We start from the raw sequence: 19,160 nt of genomic DNA on the forward strand, positions 1-19,160 counted from the left end.
TCTCTGATGATCTCTCTCATAGTTGTTGTGCATGTTTAATTGATGTAGTGATGCGTTCCTGTCTTGTGTCTTGGAAGCAGAGCCATAAGAGTTGGAGGAGAGTTATTATTTCAGATCTGAAGGTACAATTTAATGGTTATATTATTGGTGTAGCTGTGAAAATTAGAAGGTGACAGTGCAGTAAATCGGTGAGTCCAAGGTTTGGGCATTGCCATGGATCTTATAGGCTCTTTTGTATTTTCTCTTGTTTCTGTGGTTTCCTTTGTGCTGAGTGAACAACTTGGGACACAATCGAAAGAATGGTTGCTTTTAGACGTGTCTGGGACCGTACGAGTGAAATATGATCTGATATTGTTATAAACATACATGGTTTGAGTTTCCTTCTGGTTAGACAAACAGTTGATGAGTTATGGCTTGTTTTCTGAGAGATAGCATTTTGCATAAACTTCAAAAACACATTGCAGCAAAAAGGTTAGAAATATGAAAAATCCTTTGGCAACCTTTTTCTTGTTTTGAGAGGCCAGAGATTATGCACAACAAATTGGGTCATCATACAGTAATTGCACAACAACTACCCTGAGCAAAAGCAAAAATCATTGGTGCTATGTGGGTATGGCCTGCACCATGAGATCCAGCTCAATGCGATGAATGTGCTGATGTGAGAGATGTGCATGATGTTACAGCATGTTCGGCCAAAATGTGAAATTGTTTAATATAGCGCCACCATCTGGCCAGTTGATGTCATTTCTGTTGCCTGTGTAGTAGGTGAGATTTGGGAGCTATGTTGTCAGTCTGGTGGCTGTCACTGTTACAGTTTTAGAGATCCAGATACAGTGAGACAAAAAGAAAGAAAAAGAAATACAAAGAAGAAAAATAACAATCCCAGCAATCTTAAATCGATGTATATGTATTTTGTGCACAGATAGAGGGAGGTGACATATGCAGTCTACCAGGCCGTGATCAGACTGTGCAGAGCCAGAGTGAGCAGAAGGGCCAGCGAGCAGAGAGGCTGGACGGCTGCAGCGCTGCTGGACTCGGGGTAACCATAGCTGGTCCTGCAGGAGTTCTCCACTTCATCATAGGGAATAGGCACATCATCTGGAGGAGTCCTGCTTTGGTTGTCACGGACCTGAGAGACACAAGAGAGTACTGTCTGGTACCTGGCTCTTTTACCTGTTCCCAGAGATCTGCCTCCGTTAGGAAAGGGATTTTCCTAATTCACACGACCTGCATCACGATATCAGAGAGACCAGTGCGTGCATACCTGATTCAATACCACAGCAAAAAGCAGAAATCCCATTCAGCACCCTCTTTTATATACACTACTCACAAAAAGTTAGGGATATTTGGCTTTTGGGTGAAATTAATGGAAAATATAAAAAATTCACGCTACAGTGATATTATATCATGAAAGTAGGGCATTTAAGTAGAAGCATACACTGGTGATTTCCTCATCTCAAACAATTTCTTGAAACAAAAGCCAACAACAGTGGTGGATATACCACAACAAAAAATGTCAGTGTCAATAACTTGTCATGTGCCTTTGAGCATCAATTACAGCTTGACAACGATGTCTCATGCTGTTCACAAGTCGAGCTGAGGCATGGCATCCCACTCTTCTTGAAGGGCGGCCCTCAGGACATTGAGGTTCTGGGGTACAGAGCTCCGAGCCTCTACACGGCGACTCAGCTGATCCCATAGGTTTTCTATGGGATTCAGGTCTGAGAAAGTGCAGGCCACTCCATTTGAGGTACCCCAGTCTCCAGCAGCCGTTCCCTAATGATACGACCTCGATGAGCTGGAGCATCAAACGCCTGATGTGAATTTTGCCGTTGAACTCCTTGTTAGAGAACAGCAACATATATATATATATATATATATATATATATACACACTACTCACAAAAAGTTAGGGATATTCGGCTTTCGGGTGAAATTTCAGGATGAACCTAAAATGCATTATAACCTTTACAGGTAAACTTAATGTGACCTTCTGTAAACTTTTGAATGCACATGTCCAACTGTTCAGTGTTTCAGTACTTTTTGCACAAGTTGCTGTTCTCTAACAAGGAGTTTAACGGCAAAATTCACATCAGGTGTTTGATGCTCCAGCTCATCGAGGTCGTATCATTAGGGAACGGCTGCTGGAGACTGGGGTACCTCAAATGGAGTGGCCTGCACTTTCTCAGACCTGAATCCCATAGAAAACCTATGGGATCAGCTGAGTCGCTGTGTAGAGGCTCGGAGCTCTGTACCCCAGAAGCTCAATGTCCTGAGGGCCGCCCTTCAAGAAGAGTGGGATGCCATGCTTCAGCAGACAATAAGTCGACTTGTGAACAGCATGAGACGTCGTTGTCAAGCTGTAATTGATGCTCAAGGGCACATGACAAGTTATTGACACTGACATTTTTTGTTGTGGTATATCCACCACTGTTGTTGGCTTTTGTTTCAAGAAATTGTTTGAGATGAGGAAATCACCAGTGTATGCTTCTACTTAAATGCCCTACTTTCATGATATAATATCACTGTAGCGTGAATTTTTTATATTTTCCATAAATTTCACCCAAAAGCCAAATATCCCTAACTTTTTGTGAGTATTGTATATATATATAGATAGATAGATAGATAGATAGATATAGATATAGATATATAGATAGATATAGATATAGATATATAGATATATATAGATATATATATATATGTATATATATACATATAAACATTGCTTAAACATCAACAAGTAAACAGAGATGTTATGTGTTTCGAGTCGTTAAACATACAGGCGACATTAGAATTAGAATTATGTGCTTTCAGTTTGATGAAAATACAGGTTAAGGCTCCATTACAATCAGAGCACTGAGTTACAGAGTGAGGGATCAAGTTGTGTCATCACTAGTGAAACTGAAATAACTGGAGTTGCTATTGTTATTAACAGGTTGGTATTGTCTCAGGATTATTTGCTCAACAGTGATGAAGCACTTGCTTTTTTTTTTTTTTTTTTTTCTTAGAAGCAACAGTAGTTTTACATCTTGCAAAACATGGCATACCCTGCTGATGCTTAAGCCTCTGATAAAGACTGAGTTAGCTCACAGTTAGCTCAAGATACTTGCTGTACTGGGCGGCTCCCAGGTGTGAATGTGTATGGGCCTGCTGCTTCTTGCAGGGGTTCCCACAGCAACCACATTGAGGAAAAATACTGTTGTCTGTCATTGTGAACGCCTTTTATTTCCACTGTTGATGAATGTTTGAACTTCAGCTGAAGTATTCTCTTACAACATTCCTCTGTGGGCAGAGCAAAAATCCACCATGAAATTCTTTCACCGCCCACTGAATGAGCTCAGTGGGGATACACCCTGTCACTGATGTGAAGCACCGCTCTTCATCTCCACCCGCGTTCTGGAAAGGTTCATCTGTAAAACGTAGCTTTAGATTTGAAATAAATGTATGGAAAAGACTAATAGCCTAGGCTGAAAACGTTTGAATACTGGTAGAAAAAGCACAATAAACTGGGCTCCAACACATTTTGCATTTGCATTTGCATTTTTATAGCATCTGAAGGCTTGTGAGGCTAGCAGCTACAGGACATGCAGTGGGAGGCAAAAAGGAAGCAGGGCGTCCTGTTGGAAGTTTCAGTTCAATTTTGCATAAAACAAACATGAAAACCACGATAAACACTGCCTCTCTGTTCACCTAAATTACCAGTAAATGGTTATCAAATGAACTTTTATCTTGCGTAGACAAAAGTGAAAGCATTGCAATTTAAAATGTCAGTGAAACGAGTAGAGGAACAGACAAGTGATAAGAGAACGTAACACCTGTGCATGTGGTCAGTTTTAGCTGCATTTTAGATTTATGTCACTTTAGCAAACAGACACTTTCTCTAGCCCTAACCCATAAACTAACGGTGATCCTGTGAGTGCATGACTTTCAGTTGCTTCACATCTAAAAGTGCACAGATGTCAAAGTAAAAGCAAAGTTGTTTTGGTTTGTGTCTTTTCATCAGGGAGCAAGTCTTTCTCAATATTGCTTTGCTGTTTTGGCCGCAGTGAGCCTGGACACATGTTTCTTTCGTTTTCCCTGTTTGTATGAGAGTCAACTTCACGTCAAACTCAATATTAGTTGTTGACACTGGGCTTCTCAAACTTTCATATTCTGGACCCCCAGGCACCCAGTGTGTGTGTTTTTGTTTTGTTTTGTTTTGTTTTGTTTTGTTTTGTTTTGTTTTGTTTTGTTTTGTTTTGTTTTGTTTTGTTTTGTTTTGTTTTGTTTTTGGTGTTAAGATGTGCTCAGATTGAATTTTAAATAGATTTGACTCTCTAGAAGGCAGACCGGGAAACAAGGGGTATGGATGTGCCTGTATGTGCATGCATGAACGTGTGTGTGTGTGTATGTGTATGTGTGTGTGTGTGTGTGTTTGGGTGGGTGTGGGTGTGGGTGTGTGTGTGTCTGTTCCTCACTTTCTCCACCTCTTTGAGGACCCGGAGCAAGTTGTCTCCCAGAGCTGCTTTGACCTCCTCATCAGTCCAGCCTCTCCTCAGCAGTTCAGCCACCAGGTCAGGCACCTTGGACACATCCTCCAGACCCTGCGGCACTCTGACAGGACCACACAGGAAATGTCGGGCCAAACAAGAGTGTGTTTGTAAGTGTGTGCAAGTGTTCACACCCAGGACAAAAACATACCCCCATGTAGCAGTTTTAGATGACCATTGTTGTTATTGTCTGCTAAAATGTACAAAATTAATTTGCAACCCAAGTGTATTAGTGTAATTTCACCCCCAGCTTGTTATTTTGTACTGACCTTGTCACTCCGTCATAATCTCCACCAAAACCAATGATGGTGTGTCCAGCCACCTTCTTGATATGGTCAAAGTGATCTAGAGGGAGAGTAATGAATATGGAGGGACGCAAAGGTTTTAGAGACAATGACAGTAAGGTTGTCAGTATATTAATGTTTTATCTGGTTTACAGCGGTCAGTCGTTGAAGGTCAGAGGTCAAAGTGACAGCAATTTACCAGCAACGTTGGAGAGATTAGCAGTCTTGCTGCAGGTGACATAGTCATTGTAGAAGTTGACCATGACGATGCCTTGCTTCTCTTTCTGGAGAGACAGAGACAGAGACAGGATACGCATTGACAGGTGAACTCCATGTGACCTGGGAGCTCTGATCCATGGCCATGTGTAGCTTCTGCTTTGTTAGAGAGGGAACATTAAACGGTCACTGGAAGTGCCATTCAGAGACAGGGAATGACATGTGACAAGAAATGTGCTCAAACTCACAGTGATGCAAGTACATGAAACTGCCCTTAGAGCGCTTATCAATCAGATGTGGATTACCCTGCTTTTACTGATTTACTTTTATATCTGTCCAGAGTTGAAAATTTACAGAGTGCCACAATGACACATTGTTTGCTCTTTTATTGCATTCGACCTGCTTTTATGCCTCCCTAACGGTTGTTTTACAACTTTCCATCCTTCATGTTTTTTTAATGTCTTAAACTCACACAGGTGCAGCAGGCACAGCTGCTCTTAAACTCACATGTGAGTTTTCTGCACAGCTGAGCTTGGTTCAAACCCAAAGAGATCCCAAGGTTTCCAAAGATAGAAATATGTGCGGCAGAATTACAGGGAAATGTAATGACATCTAGATATTTTACTGCTATAAAACAGCAACATCTGGAGTTTCAATATTTCAGTCCATGTAAGTCTAATGTAGTATGATGTAATGAAGTGTCGCAACCAGCAGATACAGATTATTATTATTATTATTATTATTATTGTTGTTGTTGTTGTTGTTGTTGTTATTGTTGTCGTCGTTGTCGTCGTCATTATCATCATTATTTTACTTTATAGCTACTTTAAGGGAAAAAATCTGCGTTTAAGGGGCTAAAAGGCTAATTTTATGCAATAAAGGCAATTTATTACTGTTATGTAAGACAGTGTACTCTACAGCTTGAATGTGTTTTCCAAGCTCACTAAGCAACAGCACAATGTGTGACTGATCATTTTATTGCAGTCTTGTCACAGCAGGGCATCTTCTGTCCGCTTTCTCTTTGTCATTGGGACCAACGTCCCTTTTGCAATAATCATTAGACGTATTCAAAATAGAGGGTCACTGCAGTGAAGTCCTACTTTTCCATTTTACCCATTTGCAGCCTTCGTCACTGTGTGGCACACTGGTGGAGGCAGCAGGATTGAAAGCACTTTGTTGTGTGTAATGAACAGAATAAGGCTCAGTAGCTCACAGGACGACACACTGAAGAGCAAAGCGCTCACCCACCAAAAACACATACTACTTGTTCATCGCCCTTCCTCTCTGCCCTGCACCGTCCTCACTCACCACCCTCATGAGGATGTCATCGGGCACGTTCCTCTTGTGGTTGCACACTGTGTAGGCAGAGGAGTGGCTGAAGATGACCGGGGCTTGGGACATGTCCAGCACTTGGTTCATCACTTTCACAGGGACATGGGCCAGGTCAATCAGCATCCCAAGACGGTTCATTTCCACAATCAGTTGCTGTTGTGAGCGAGCAATAGTTATAATCATTTTCAAACACTACAATAATCATAATCTATCAGTCAAGCTGTGTTAGTGCACAACAGCAATACAGTCTATTAACAATGTTTAGAGTTTCAATCAGTAATCTGTGATTTGCCACAGTTTAAAAATAATTTTCCCGCCCCTGCTTATTGACTGACCTTGCCAAAGGGAGACAGGCCGTCATGCTCAGATGGATCTGATCCGCTGTCAACACGCCAGTTATCTGCCCTGAAAGGACAAACCGCTTTTCAACATGAGCTACAGATTTTGTTTCTTAGATCTAGCCGCTAGAGCATCAGAGCCATCACATTTCTGGTCTGCAAATACCCTTAGCTTCCTTTTCTTTCTTTTTTTTTCATTTTATTCCCTGGTAACTTTAAAATGCCAACATTAGCTGTTAAAAATCTGCTGTACCATGCCGATTAGTCATCAGGGTGTAGTAATCAGTGATCGCTGGAGCAGACCATTTCTTCCTGTGAACATGATAATAATCACGCAGCTGGCAGACAGGCCAGAAGGAATCCCCGGACTCTCCGCATCACAACTCTAACCATGGATCTGCGGGCAGCATGCCACACAGACAGGCCTGGGCTGTTCTAACAGCCTTTCTGTAGCATCGTATTTCCACACAGACCATTTGAGAGAGAAACTGATATGGTGCGTCTAAAGGATAGTGTAATAGAGAGCCATTATTGTATCAAACAACAAGTGTTACCAAAGTGTTTGAGCATATGTGTATATGTGGTGTGTGTGTGAGTGTGGCCATGCTTCCTCCTACCAGGGTGTGTTGCAGGAGTGTGTGAGGGTGAGGTAGCGGACCCCTAGATGGTACATGGTGCGCAGGGTGCCCAGACTGCTATCAATGGAGTGACCCCCCTCCACCCCAATCAGACTAGCTGTCTTGTTCTGGTTGAAGGCCTCCATGATGTCTATGTGGTGCAGAAAGATGAGAGAGGAAGGTGATGTGTCCATCCAAGTCCAGGTATGAAAAGTGAAGAGGTGACAGCACATTTTTAAACAGTTCAACTCTGACTGGAGATTTTTTTTTTTTTTTTTTTTTAATTCCATCACTGCTTTCCCTTACTGTACATTGATTTCCCTTGCTTCTATAATGCTGGAAAATATTTGCTGTTACCTGTTACTCCTGCCAAGGAAGTGATGGAGGTTATGTAGCTAATTATGTCATGTCATGTCTGCCTGTGTATCTGTGAGCAAGATATCTCAAAAAATATCTGCACAGATTTGCATGGTTGGTCCAGAACCAAGGCAAGTTGGATTAAAGTTTCACAACAATAAGACCAAGACCATAAGCTACAACAAGCACAAACAGAAACAGAAATATGACTGTGCTGCAGTTTGTGTCTTTCACCTTGCCGTCATGTTTGGTTAAGTGACATAATGCAGGGGATTGGACGCAGAAGTACCATAAATGCATAAACTCTGTTATAAAAAAAATACAAGTTCAGTGGTATAAAATGAAATGACATACATACACACTTTCATAATTTCAAAGCCCTTCAAGAAAACAAGATCATTAATTCATCAGTTAAATTCTGGCCACTGTGGATTGGCTTCCTGTTCATCTTCACAGTGATTTTGACAATTCAAGGCTTTACATGGCCAGGCCCCTAATTATATCAAAAATCTGCTAAGCCCTCATGAGCCTGGCTGCCATTTTAGATGTGGAATAATTACATAACGCTATATTCTTCATTTATGTCCGTTGAGTCTAAATGGTCCACATCTCAGTCAACCCTCAGCAGTTTTGCGTAGTGCACCTTTAAAATAATTATTTAATTATTTAATGCTTGGTGTGAATGATGCTTGACTGGGCTGTGACTGACCGAGGGCGGGTCTAAACATAAAATGTAATTGTTTCACGGTCCTAACAGAGATATTGGGTGACTGTGGTTTTGTTTTGGCAAAGAAAATGTGCAAAGTGGCACATGCATGTAAAATATATGCAGAGCTATCACTGTAAAGTGACTGAAAATGTAAAAACTATGCAACAAAACTCAAATTATGCTGGAACTGCTGGCCCTGTCAGTGTGAGAGAATCAAACATAGCTTAACCAAACATTTCACCTTGGCTGCTGGTGGCAAACATGAAGACCTCTGGGTATTTTTGACACATCCTGTGGATGACGTCGATCTGCTCCAGAGTCTGTCTGACTGCATCTTTATACTGTGTGTCACACGGAACATAGGCGGACCAGAACTAAAAGAGGAATGAAGGCAAATTTGGAGAAACTCACCCAGAATGACAGAGGAAAAATTTGCTGTCCTCATACATGGCTATATCCTTCACATTCACACAAATGCATATAAAGGCTGAATGATAAGTTGAAAAAAAAAATCACATTGTGATTATTTTGACAAATACTGTAAATTCAATATGATTCACAATTTTAATGAGAATGGTGATTTTTGCATCCTAATATTGGTTAGATTAATATTGATTGAATATTGATTTTGATACTATTTTGATTAATTGTTCAGTTCTTCACATGTTTGAGCTGCGATGTACAAACACACTCTTTACAAGTTAGGCAGATTATCCACACATACATGGTATGATGTTCTTTCTATTTTAGACTCTATTCTGATCAAAGCAGTTTCTTACAGAGTGTGGATGGGAGTGCCTTTACTGGCAACACATGAACCAGTTGGTTAAAATATCATATGAAATGATGATAGTTGTAAATTATCTGATCAGCTGATTTCATGGAAGATTAGCATTCATGGAAGATTGTGAAATGCCATCAGAGGCGTGTTTTATGCAGCAGTTATGAAGATAAAGAACTGCTTGCCCTCTACATGCAGGCTAACATCATGGCAGAAACAGCAGCATCCTCTCTGAGCAAAGCCTTTATTTTGGTAGGCCATATCCCACCCTATAAATTACATGACTTTTATGTACCTGCGCTCCCAGCCGCCCCTTTTGGATTTTGGGGATGCTGGTGTGAGTATTGTTGATTTTGTACAGATCCACATTCTTGAGCTGGTTGTTGAACTGCTTCCTCAGTTGCCAAGGCAGATCATTATGGCTGGAAGATCAGAGGGTAAAAGATACACAGATAATGCAAATTGGTGATCATTTTCTCAATAGGCTCATCATAAACCTTTGTAATCTGACATTATAAAGAGGAAATGGGAATTGCATCAAGTCAGGAATTGCACCAGAGGGATGAGCTTTTTATTACAGAAAGTAAATGTTTACTGTTGGGAGAAAAGATGAACCAAGGACACTGACTGCTGAGATAGAACAAAACGGTGCAGTGCAGCCTTTTGGCCATTGGAGGCAGTAGTGAGCACTTGCTAAACAGAGTAGAATATATGGTGGCCAATGTGTCTAAATGCTATAAAATCATCACTGCATTTGATTCCACATATCGACCAGTACCTGGATAGTCACTCTCTTTGTCACATGGCCCAAATTTTATAATGAAGACATAATTATATGCCAACATGAAACTGATGCATGTAAAATGATGGCAATTTCAGAGGATTTCTACTGGCATTGAGGCTATGTGGTGTTGATGGGTTGCATAACCAGAGAGGAAAAAAAAATTCACCAGTGCACAGTAAAGAAAATCTATATATCCATATATAGATAGATATATAGACTCTGGTGTTAACTGTGTTAAATTAGTTAGAGAAATGCATGATTTGCCTCTTGAAGTCATTCAGGGAGTTTCACTTACCCATCGATGAGAGGGGTCTCAGACATCAGCCTCACAGCTCTGTCTATAAGTGTGTCCTGAGCTGCGATGAGTGTGAAAACACAGGACATGACCCATAACACCCCATACACACATGTGCTAAATTTGGACAGCATTTTTCAAACACTCTCACAGCGTGTTAGATACTTTCTTTCTCTCCTTTAGCACACCACCCAATAAGACTGTCATCAAATTCTATCAGCTGCTGTTTTTGTTAGTGCATCCAAGCTCTTAATGATCTCTCTGACTGAACTGTCAGCTGCCAGTTTCAAAGTTTTCTCTTTGTCTCTGTGCGGATTCCTTTCCCTCTCGTTCAATCTTATCCCAGTGTCTGAGCTTGGTTGCTCCTCAGAGCCTCGACCCTCTATTTGCTCCTCCTCTGTCTTAGCACTCTCTTTATAGCTTTGACAGTCATAAATCCAAGTAGTAGTGGTACAGTAGCTTATGGATTCTTGCTATGGTTGTTACACAACACATGGTGGTTAATGTATAATGCACCTTATGGTTGGTTTACTGAACTGCATGAGCTGATTAGACAAGAAAACAGAATTTACTATTTCACTTTTTTTTTTTTTAACTGTTTCCTTCCACTAGGCATAAACAAGTGCTTCATTTCACATGCAGATGCTGGGCCTGTTGGTTGCACCTCAGAGAAGATCCTGGAGGATCATCATCCAGTCAACATGCATGTTGTAACCAATTTTCAAGGTGATGCAAAAACAACAACAACAACAACAACAACAACAAAACACACATTAATGTAAGCCCTCCTCTCTTTATTTGTGCTCATACTAACACAAGGTGAGTGCTGATTTGTGGGCACAGACAAAGATTATCTTAATATTGAAAATTCAAGATATTCCCCTCATTCATTATAAATAAGGATGAGAAGATAAATGCTAAATAAAACAGAAAACTTAATTTTGCATCAAATGTGCATCAATGTTTTTGCCTTTAGCCAACTCAACTATAAGATACAGAATGACAGGCGTCCTTGTGTGGTGTAAATATCTGACAAGTGTTTATCATGGAACCAGTGACTCACCGTTCCTGTCAAAACTACATTCTTTTATCTCCAAGGCTGCTTTCCCCGTTCGGTGATAACAATTACAGCTTTCTGGAAATGACAGCTCTTTCACCGAGTAAAACAGATGAAACAGCTGATTAAGCTTATGAAGCGACTGATGCCTTGTTTCACAGTATTTGATACTCACCGTCACAACTGAGTGAATCTAGGTGTTAACTATCATTGACTAGATGAGTCAGTTGTCAACCATGGGATGGCTGTCCACGAACACGGTCCACTTCTGTCAGGATTGCTGAAGTAGAGCTAGAGTGCCTTCAAAAACAAAATACTTAATGTTTTCTCAACAACATTTCTAACGTTCAGTCCAACTGTCTCCTATCCAGAAGTGAAAAGTGGCTTGTTTTCCCATGTGAGTGCAGGGGAATGGAAACAGATGCTGCTGATCTCATCCTCAGCGGCACAAACTTTTCTCTCACACGGGCACACTGCATGACATGGACTCGCATTATTGATTCCCCACTCTTAATTAAGGGGAATGTCTCAGCCGGAGCTGCATGTATTTCCCCACATCTTGCTTCCTTCTCATTCACATCAGTTGAGCGCTGTGGCTTGATCATTCTCAGTCTATCACCACAAAAACAATGCTTAGAACGCCTCCGATTTTTCAAACTAAAGGGCAAATCTGTTCCAGATTACAGAAATGACTGGACGACAAACATCTTGCACATAATCTGCAGTTTTGCTTTGCTTTGCTTTGCTTGTGGTTTACTCTGTTTAACTGCCTACTTACTTTTGACTGCTGTTCATTGTTTGCACTTTACTGTGCTATGTGGCCTATGTTCTACTTAGCAGATTTTTTTTCTTGCTTCCTTAATTTGTTCTACTACTGCTTTGCTTACTTCCTCTAGCATATACCCAACCTCTATATGTTTTCCTGTATGTTGTGTTATATATGGTTTGCTTGTGTTCTTTTCTATCACTGCATATGTCTTTGTCTATGTGTTATATTCAGTTTTATATTTAAGGATGCCTTTTAACATCCAGTCAGGGGCAACAGAAAAAAAATGAGCTTTTACGACTATTCCTGGCTCATTTCCAGTCATGGAACAGTTAATGTCCACTGTCTCGGTATGAATCGTATCTAATCATAGTTTACCCCTCACATTACTGGATAACTAAAATATTTCCTGACGGAGGGTAAAAGAGTGAGAAGCAGAACATGTATGAGAAAGGGTTGAAGGACAGAGTAGATAGTAAAAATCCACCCCATTGCAGATAAAACAACACAACATGGCCTTGCTCACACTCACCACAATAACTGGATGACACCTCTTTCTCTTGGACTCCTTTCAGGTTAAGCCAGGAGCTCATTTTCTGCCAAATGGGAAAAAAATGACTGTTGGTCTCAAATGGACTTTATTCCATGTGGAACACAACAAACCCTTTGCAACTGCTCTGTTTTAGTTTCAGGCGGATCCTGCAGAGGATGATAGAAGCTCTAGAGAGCCAGCTGCATCTTGCATCAGGGAAGGCCGTCCATGTGGTATTGGCCAGGAATTTGATACGGGGGGATGGCTGCCATGCTCTCAGATAACCTAGATGTGATTGATTGGCCAAGGAGTCCCACCTGCTTTTATAGGCTGCTTTTAACCCATTTTGGGTTAAAAGCACCTTGTACCTGAGGGTCAGGGAGCCCATTTTCAATCAGAGAGGGAGCCTGATGTGAACTCTGAGCGGTGCTTCCCAGGTTTAAACACAAGTATTATTCCAGTGTCTGGTGCATATCACATCACATTAATTCATAATTGGCTCACATCTTTCCAAATCTTTGTAAATTCACGACCAGCATAACACTGTGCTATCTCATGGCACATGGTGGTTGATTGTAGGGGGGACAGGGTTGGTTGTCACAGTGCCAAACTAGAGGGCGCTGTTTCATCATGTTGATATCAGAGTGTTGGTGTAATGTCATGCCCATTTCTATTTGGCTGTTTTGTGAAAGACACACAACACATTTAGGTGAGGAGAAATTTTGTAATTTTTAATAGTCAGAGTAAATTTTCATGTTGCTCTTGTTTTTGTAATAAAAGTCTGTAGGCTATGAGGCGTTTCATAATTCACACATTAAAAAGAGAATGTTAATAGCTTTAATTTTAGTCTACTTTTAGTCTACTTTAATTTTAGTCTACTTTCAAGACATGTAGTAGCTGGCATAAAACCATTGTCAAGAGGTCAGGTGGGGATGCTTGTAAGAATATGAAAAAATGTTTTTTTTTTTTCAGTTATGGATATGTGGATAGTGTTTTTTTTTTTTTTAAATTCACATTTCACATTCAGCGCCCTCATACATTGTTGTTAAGCATTTAAAACAGAGTGATTAAGGTGAAACACTTCTGTCTGTAAACAGGCACTGGAGCATTCATCAATGATAGAGAACAAACCAAAACATTCTGCAGACATTTTAAGGAAATTCAAATTCAAGAGACTTGGTGGCAATCTCAGATTCCTTAATTCATTAGGTGTTCGTTTGATATTTTGCTTGTAAGACCTGTTTTTTTTTGTTTTGTTTTGTTTTTTTTTTAACCCTGGCCATCACATTTTCCAACCACAGACAGATTGCTGTGCATGCGGGTGTCTGTTGCTCAACCACCTACTGCTTCCTCAGTGCTCTCATACGTGCTCTCATACATGTTTTTTCTAGCATCAGCTGTAGACATAAACGTCACTACTGGAAGAACGTGGTGGATCCACCCACACATAAGACATAAGTTACCCACACTTGATCTCCTCTTTGAGGTGATATGCTCACCTGGCTCTCAGCAGATCCCTCAGATGAAAAGAAAAAACAGATGTGCAGGCAAAAGGGGAAACAAAAAGACAGAGAGGGACCAGTAGAGCAGACAGAGAGACGCAGACAGGCAAGCAAACAAGAGGAAACGCAGAGAGGTATCGGGGTGTGATATGGCCAGGTTGGATGTCACAGAGACATTTCATGGTATTACTTTTCCTGGGCACCTGCATACCCAGGACTCCTTGCAGTCGGCTCTGAGATTCCCATTTCAGGACACAGACATCCTCATTGTCTCCTACCCCAAGTCAGGTAAGAGGATAACACACACATCATCTGCACTGCAGTGACTCATCATGCAGCAACTCTCTTATGTGGTAGAGTGGAAAGATTAATAGAACATGTTACAGCTTACAGGCCGTCCTCAGTGATCTTACCTTGCGTCAGCCACATTAATAAAGTGTGCCTTTGATTTTTTTCTTCTTTTTTTTTTTCTTTTTGATCTTGTAATCCGGTTTCTAAAGAGCGCTTTTCTTCACATACTCTGGTTAACTGTCTTAGGCATTGTGTGTTGGCTTCACTGATGAACTCCTACAAAGCCTGTAACCAGATGTCAATCCCTCTGAGCGGTAGATGACATTTCAACATTTTTATTCTTTCGCTGTCATTTGAAGATTTTTTCGAATTTTTTCTCGGCTGTGCATAGTCCAGCATGGGAACAACACATTATTATATATTTCAAAGTATAAACAGCTGTACATATCAAAAACATACACCAGGAAGTCCATATTATACATTGTCATACTCTCCAGTAGATGTAGCCTAAAACATAGACGTGCACCCAACGTTAACTTTTAAATCATATGTTGTTTCATTTTGTCTTAAACTTCTACAGCTGTTCAGATTTTTATTAAATGACAAAGTGGGCTGGTTGATCAACAGGGACCACATGGATGCAGGAGATCGTGACCCTCATATGCAACAGAGGGGACCCTCACGTTTGCCAAACTGTCCCAAATTGGACCCGGGCCCCCTGGCTGGAGCAGCACTATTGTGCCATGGTGCTGGAGAAATATCCACTGAACCCTCGAGTCATCACCACACACCTGCCTCAGCACCTGCTGGAACCTGCCCTCCAGGGCTCCAAAGCTAAAGTCAGATCACCTGTTTGCTCATCTGTTTCAGACACACGTGCATGAAACAGATTTTGACGGTATTGTTCTGGGTCTCCTAACAGGTAATCTACGTGAGCAGAAATCCTAAAGATGTAGTGGTGTCCTATTATCACTTCTGCAAGATGGCCAAGTTCTTCCCGGACCCTGGCTCATTTCAGGATTTTCTAAATCAGTTCCTGGACGGAAGATGTGAGTTGATGAAATCATGGCAGAATTTTTTTTTTTTTAACCTAAAAGTGACTTTAGCTCTGCAGTCAATAAAATCTTTACATTTTTGTGGTGCAGATAAAATATGTGATGGTTATTTGTTGCAGCGTACTATGGCTCATGGTTTGACCACGTGAAAGGCTGGACCAGGCAGACAGAGACCATGAGCAATCTGCTCCACATCACTTATGAAGAGATGTCACTGGTAAGAGAAGATGCGTTCATGCTTTCATGCTCATATGATCATATACAAGCACACACACACACACACACACACACACACACATATATATATATATGAACCTTGTCTGAGTCATGTCCATTTAAAGCTCTAACACCCCTACGCAGTGTTGTCAGAAAAGGCAGAAGTTCATAGTGTGAAAATTTAATTGCTCACTTCTTGACTCAAAGAGACTACAGAGGTCAATCAATCTCTCACTCAATTCATCTTTAAATTTTGCTCGCCGCCAGGGTTAAAAAAATAGCTTCACAAAACATAACAGAGGACATCACAAGTACAATTACATGCTGTGATGTAAAATAAAAATTGAGGAGTAGGAGAAGAGTGTTACAGTAATTGAGAAATGAACAAGCTCTCTTTGATTTAGTAGCAGAAGCTCCAAATTTTGACACACCCCAACTTCTCAAAGTTACATCTCAAGCTAAATCCCAGCATTATAAAGCAATTATAAATCTGTGTTTTGTATTATTCTGCAGACCAAACGGCTCTCTAAATAAAACTGTGATCCCAATCTGAGTGTCCATCACTACTTTACATCACTTTATACTACCTGCTGCCGATATTTCACTTTATTCACACCGTTTTTGCAGTAAAATATTTCTATCATTACTATATTTATTGTTATTATTGTTTTTATTTTGAGTAAGAGAACATGTAAGGCACAGTATGAGTTTGTATTAATTGAAATATGTTTAATGTACATCTACAGAAAGGAGTTTGTTGTTTGTGGTCATGACACCGGAAGCTGAAACTTAAATGTTATTTTTGTATCCGTGTGATGTAATTGCATGTTGGATGGGCCACTGGTGTAGCACGACACATAAATACATGAATGAATTATATCATTCATTCATTCATTCTGACGACCTCCAATTTCTTGAAGGACAGACTATTGTACAAGCATGGTTGTTTGTGGGGACATCTCATAAAACAAAGACCTTTTTGAGGATTTGCTGCTGCATTATAAACAACATGACCCGACCCGTGGCCCTAAAGGTTTTTTTTTTCTCTTTCTTTTTAAATGGTTCGAACATTAGCATTGCTCTCTTCTTACCATCAGGACCCTCATTGTGCAGTAGAGAAGATTAGTGCTTTCCTGCAGCGCCCCCTGGTGGAGGAGGAGCTCAACAGCTGTCTGAAACACAGCAGCTTCAGCAGCATGAAAAACAACACCATGGTCAACTGCACGCTCATCTCTCCAGAGATCATGGACCACAGCAAGGGCTGTTTCATGAGGAAAGGTAAGGCTCTGTCCTGCTCTGATCAACTGTTTTGATCTATTCCCTGATCCTCTGCTCAATTACATCATGTGTCCTGTTTTACTGTGTCCTACACACAGAAAAATAAAACCAAAAATGGTTCTTCAGAGTGATACCATAGGAGAACCTTTTCTTGTTCCACAAAGAACCTGTCAGACCACATTTCTGTAAAGAATCATTTCTTTAAATAGCTCAGAGGTGTCTCAAAGAGCCATAAAACCAGTTCTTTGAAGAACCATAGTGGCATCAAAGAGAAGAGAAAAACTCCATGAAAAGAGCAGTTAATTCTCATTTCTTAAAAGAAGAATAGTGCCAACTAGAACCAAAAGTAGTTCTTTGTAGTAGTGCTATAAGACAACCATTTCTGATTCCCCAAAGAAGCTTCAGTTATCCATAAAAAAAAGTTATTTGAGGAAGCAGGAACAGTTTTTCTAATTTAAACCAGAAAGTTTTAAATTCAGAAAGACCTGAATGTGAAACCCCCTTTTTTTTTTTTTTTTTTTTTTTTTTTTTACCCTTTTCTAATGTTTCTTAGAAAAGCCATTCACTAAATAAAGCAACTCTTTAGTAGTTCTTCATGGAGCTACGCAGTCCTTTAAAGAACCATTATTTTTCTGTTCGCCTACACAGCGTCCCATGTGTCTCATGTAAACCAAATGTAGCTGAATGTATTTCACCCTGCCTGCACTGCAACTGCTGTTGTCTGCCTTTCCTGCAGGTGAACTTGGCAACTGGAAAAGCCTCTTCACTGATGAGCAGAATCAACATTTTGAAAGCGTCTTCAGCTCCAGGATGCAGGACTGTTCTTTAAAGTTTGTGTGGGATGTGCCGCATGAGAACAGAATATGCAACAAGGAGGGGAATCCCAATTAAGACTACCAGAATCACCAGTTATCTAGTTGGGTTTCATGTTAGCTCATGTATCTGATGGTTCAGCTGATACCAGATGTCTGTATCCAACCGATGCAAATCTTAAATTTCAATGACATGAAACTTTCAATGAAGCGGAACTATTATGTAGTGCAATCTTTATTGGACTATCGTGTGGGATGACACATAGTGCTTAAAGTCCAATATTTATTGCACTATATGATGTACACTGCTTGGTACTCTTATGAATATACACTATATTACCAAAAGTATTCGCTCACCTGCCTTTACTCATACTATGAACTGAAGTGCCATCCCATTCCTAACCCATTGAGTTCAATATGATGTCGGTCCACCTTTTGCAGCTATTACAGCTTCAACTCTTCTGGGAAGACTGTCCACAAGGTTGAGGAGAGTGTTTATAGGAATTTTTGACCATTCTTCCAAAAGCGCATTGGTGAGGTCACACACTGATGTTGGTCGAGAAGGCCTGGCTCTCAGTCTCCGCTCTAATTCATCCCAAAGGTGTTCTATCGGGTTCAGGTCAGGACTCTGTGCAGGCCAGTCAAGTTCATCCACACCAGACTCTGTCATCCATGTCTTTATGGACCTTGCTTTGTGCACTGGTGCACAGTCATGTTGGAAGAGGAAGGGGCCCGCTCCAAACTGTTCCCACAAGGTTGGGAGCATGGAATTGTCCAAAATGTTTTGGTATCCTGAAGCATTCAAAGTTCCTTTCACTGGAACTAAGGGGCCAAGCCCAGCTCCTGAAAAACAAGCCCACACCATAATTCCTCCTCCACCAAATTTCACAGTCGGCACAATGCAGTCTGAAATGTACCGTTCTCCTGGCAACCTCCAAACCCAGACTCGTCCATCAGATTGCCAGATGGAAAAGCGTGATTCATCACTCCAGAGAACGCGTCTCCACTGCTCTAGAGGCCAGTGGCGGCGTGCTTTACACCATTGCATCCGACGCTTTGCATTGCACTTGGTGATGTGTGGCTTGGCTGCAGCTGCTCGGCCATGGAAACCCATTCCATGAAGCTCTCTGCGTACTGTACTTGGGCTACTCTGAAGGTCACATGAAGTTTGTAGCTCTGTAGCAATTGACTGTGCAGAAAGTCGGCGACCTCTTTGCACTATGCGCTTCAGCATCCGCTGACCCCTCTCCGTCACTTTACGTGGCCTACCACTTCATGGCTGAGTTGCTGTTGTTCCCAAATGCTTCCATTTTGTTATAATAGAGCTGACAGTTGACTGTGGAATATTTAGGAGCGAGGAAATTTCACGACTGGATTTGTTGCACAGGTGGCATCCTATGACAGTTCCAC

The 19,160-nt window shown here is 41.0% G+C and overlaps 2 protein-coding genes across 2 annotated transcripts; one reads left to right on the plus strand and one right to left on the minus strand.

Annotated features, from left to right (window-relative positions):
* Positions 1 to 454: 454 nt before the first annotated feature.
* Positions 455 to 10,330, minus strand: dpep1 (dipeptidase 1). Its single transcript, XM_030048140.1, has 10 exons — positions 10,242 to 10,330; positions 9,458 to 9,584; positions 8,622 to 8,755; positions 7,316 to 7,489; positions 6,696 to 6,765; positions 6,337 to 6,513; positions 5,012 to 5,096; positions 4,798 to 4,873; positions 4,457 to 4,592; positions 455 to 1,129 (listed from the first exon to the last, which is right to left on the minus strand). The coding sequence occupies exons 1-10, from the start codon at positions 10,328 to 10,330 to the stop codon at positions 947 to 949; spliced, it is 1,251 nt and encodes a 416-aa protein (XP_029904000.1). The 3' UTR covers positions 455 to 946.
* A 3,766-nt stretch (positions 10,331 to 14,096) lies between these two features.
* Positions 14,097 to 18,074, plus strand: sult5a1 (sulfotransferase family 5A, member 1). The gene is made up of 6 exons (XM_030046708.1): positions 14,097 to 14,386; positions 15,017 to 15,228; positions 15,312 to 15,438; positions 15,564 to 15,661; positions 16,758 to 16,938; positions 17,675 to 18,074. The coding sequence occupies exons 1-6, from the start codon at positions 14,248 to 14,250 to the stop codon at positions 17,827 to 17,829; spliced, it is 912 nt and encodes a 303-aa protein (XP_029902568.1). The 5' UTR covers positions 14,097 to 14,247; the 3' UTR covers positions 17,830 to 18,074.
* The last annotated feature ends 1,086 nt before the right edge of the window (positions 18,075 to 19,160 follow it).

This window comes from Myripristis murdjan, chromosome 3, assembly GCF_902150065.1.
Source record: "Myripristis murdjan chromosome 3, fMyrMur1.1, whole genome shotgun sequence".
Classification (NCBI taxonomy): domain Eukaryota; kingdom Metazoa; phylum Chordata; class Actinopteri; order Holocentriformes; family Holocentridae; genus Myripristis; species Myripristis murdjan.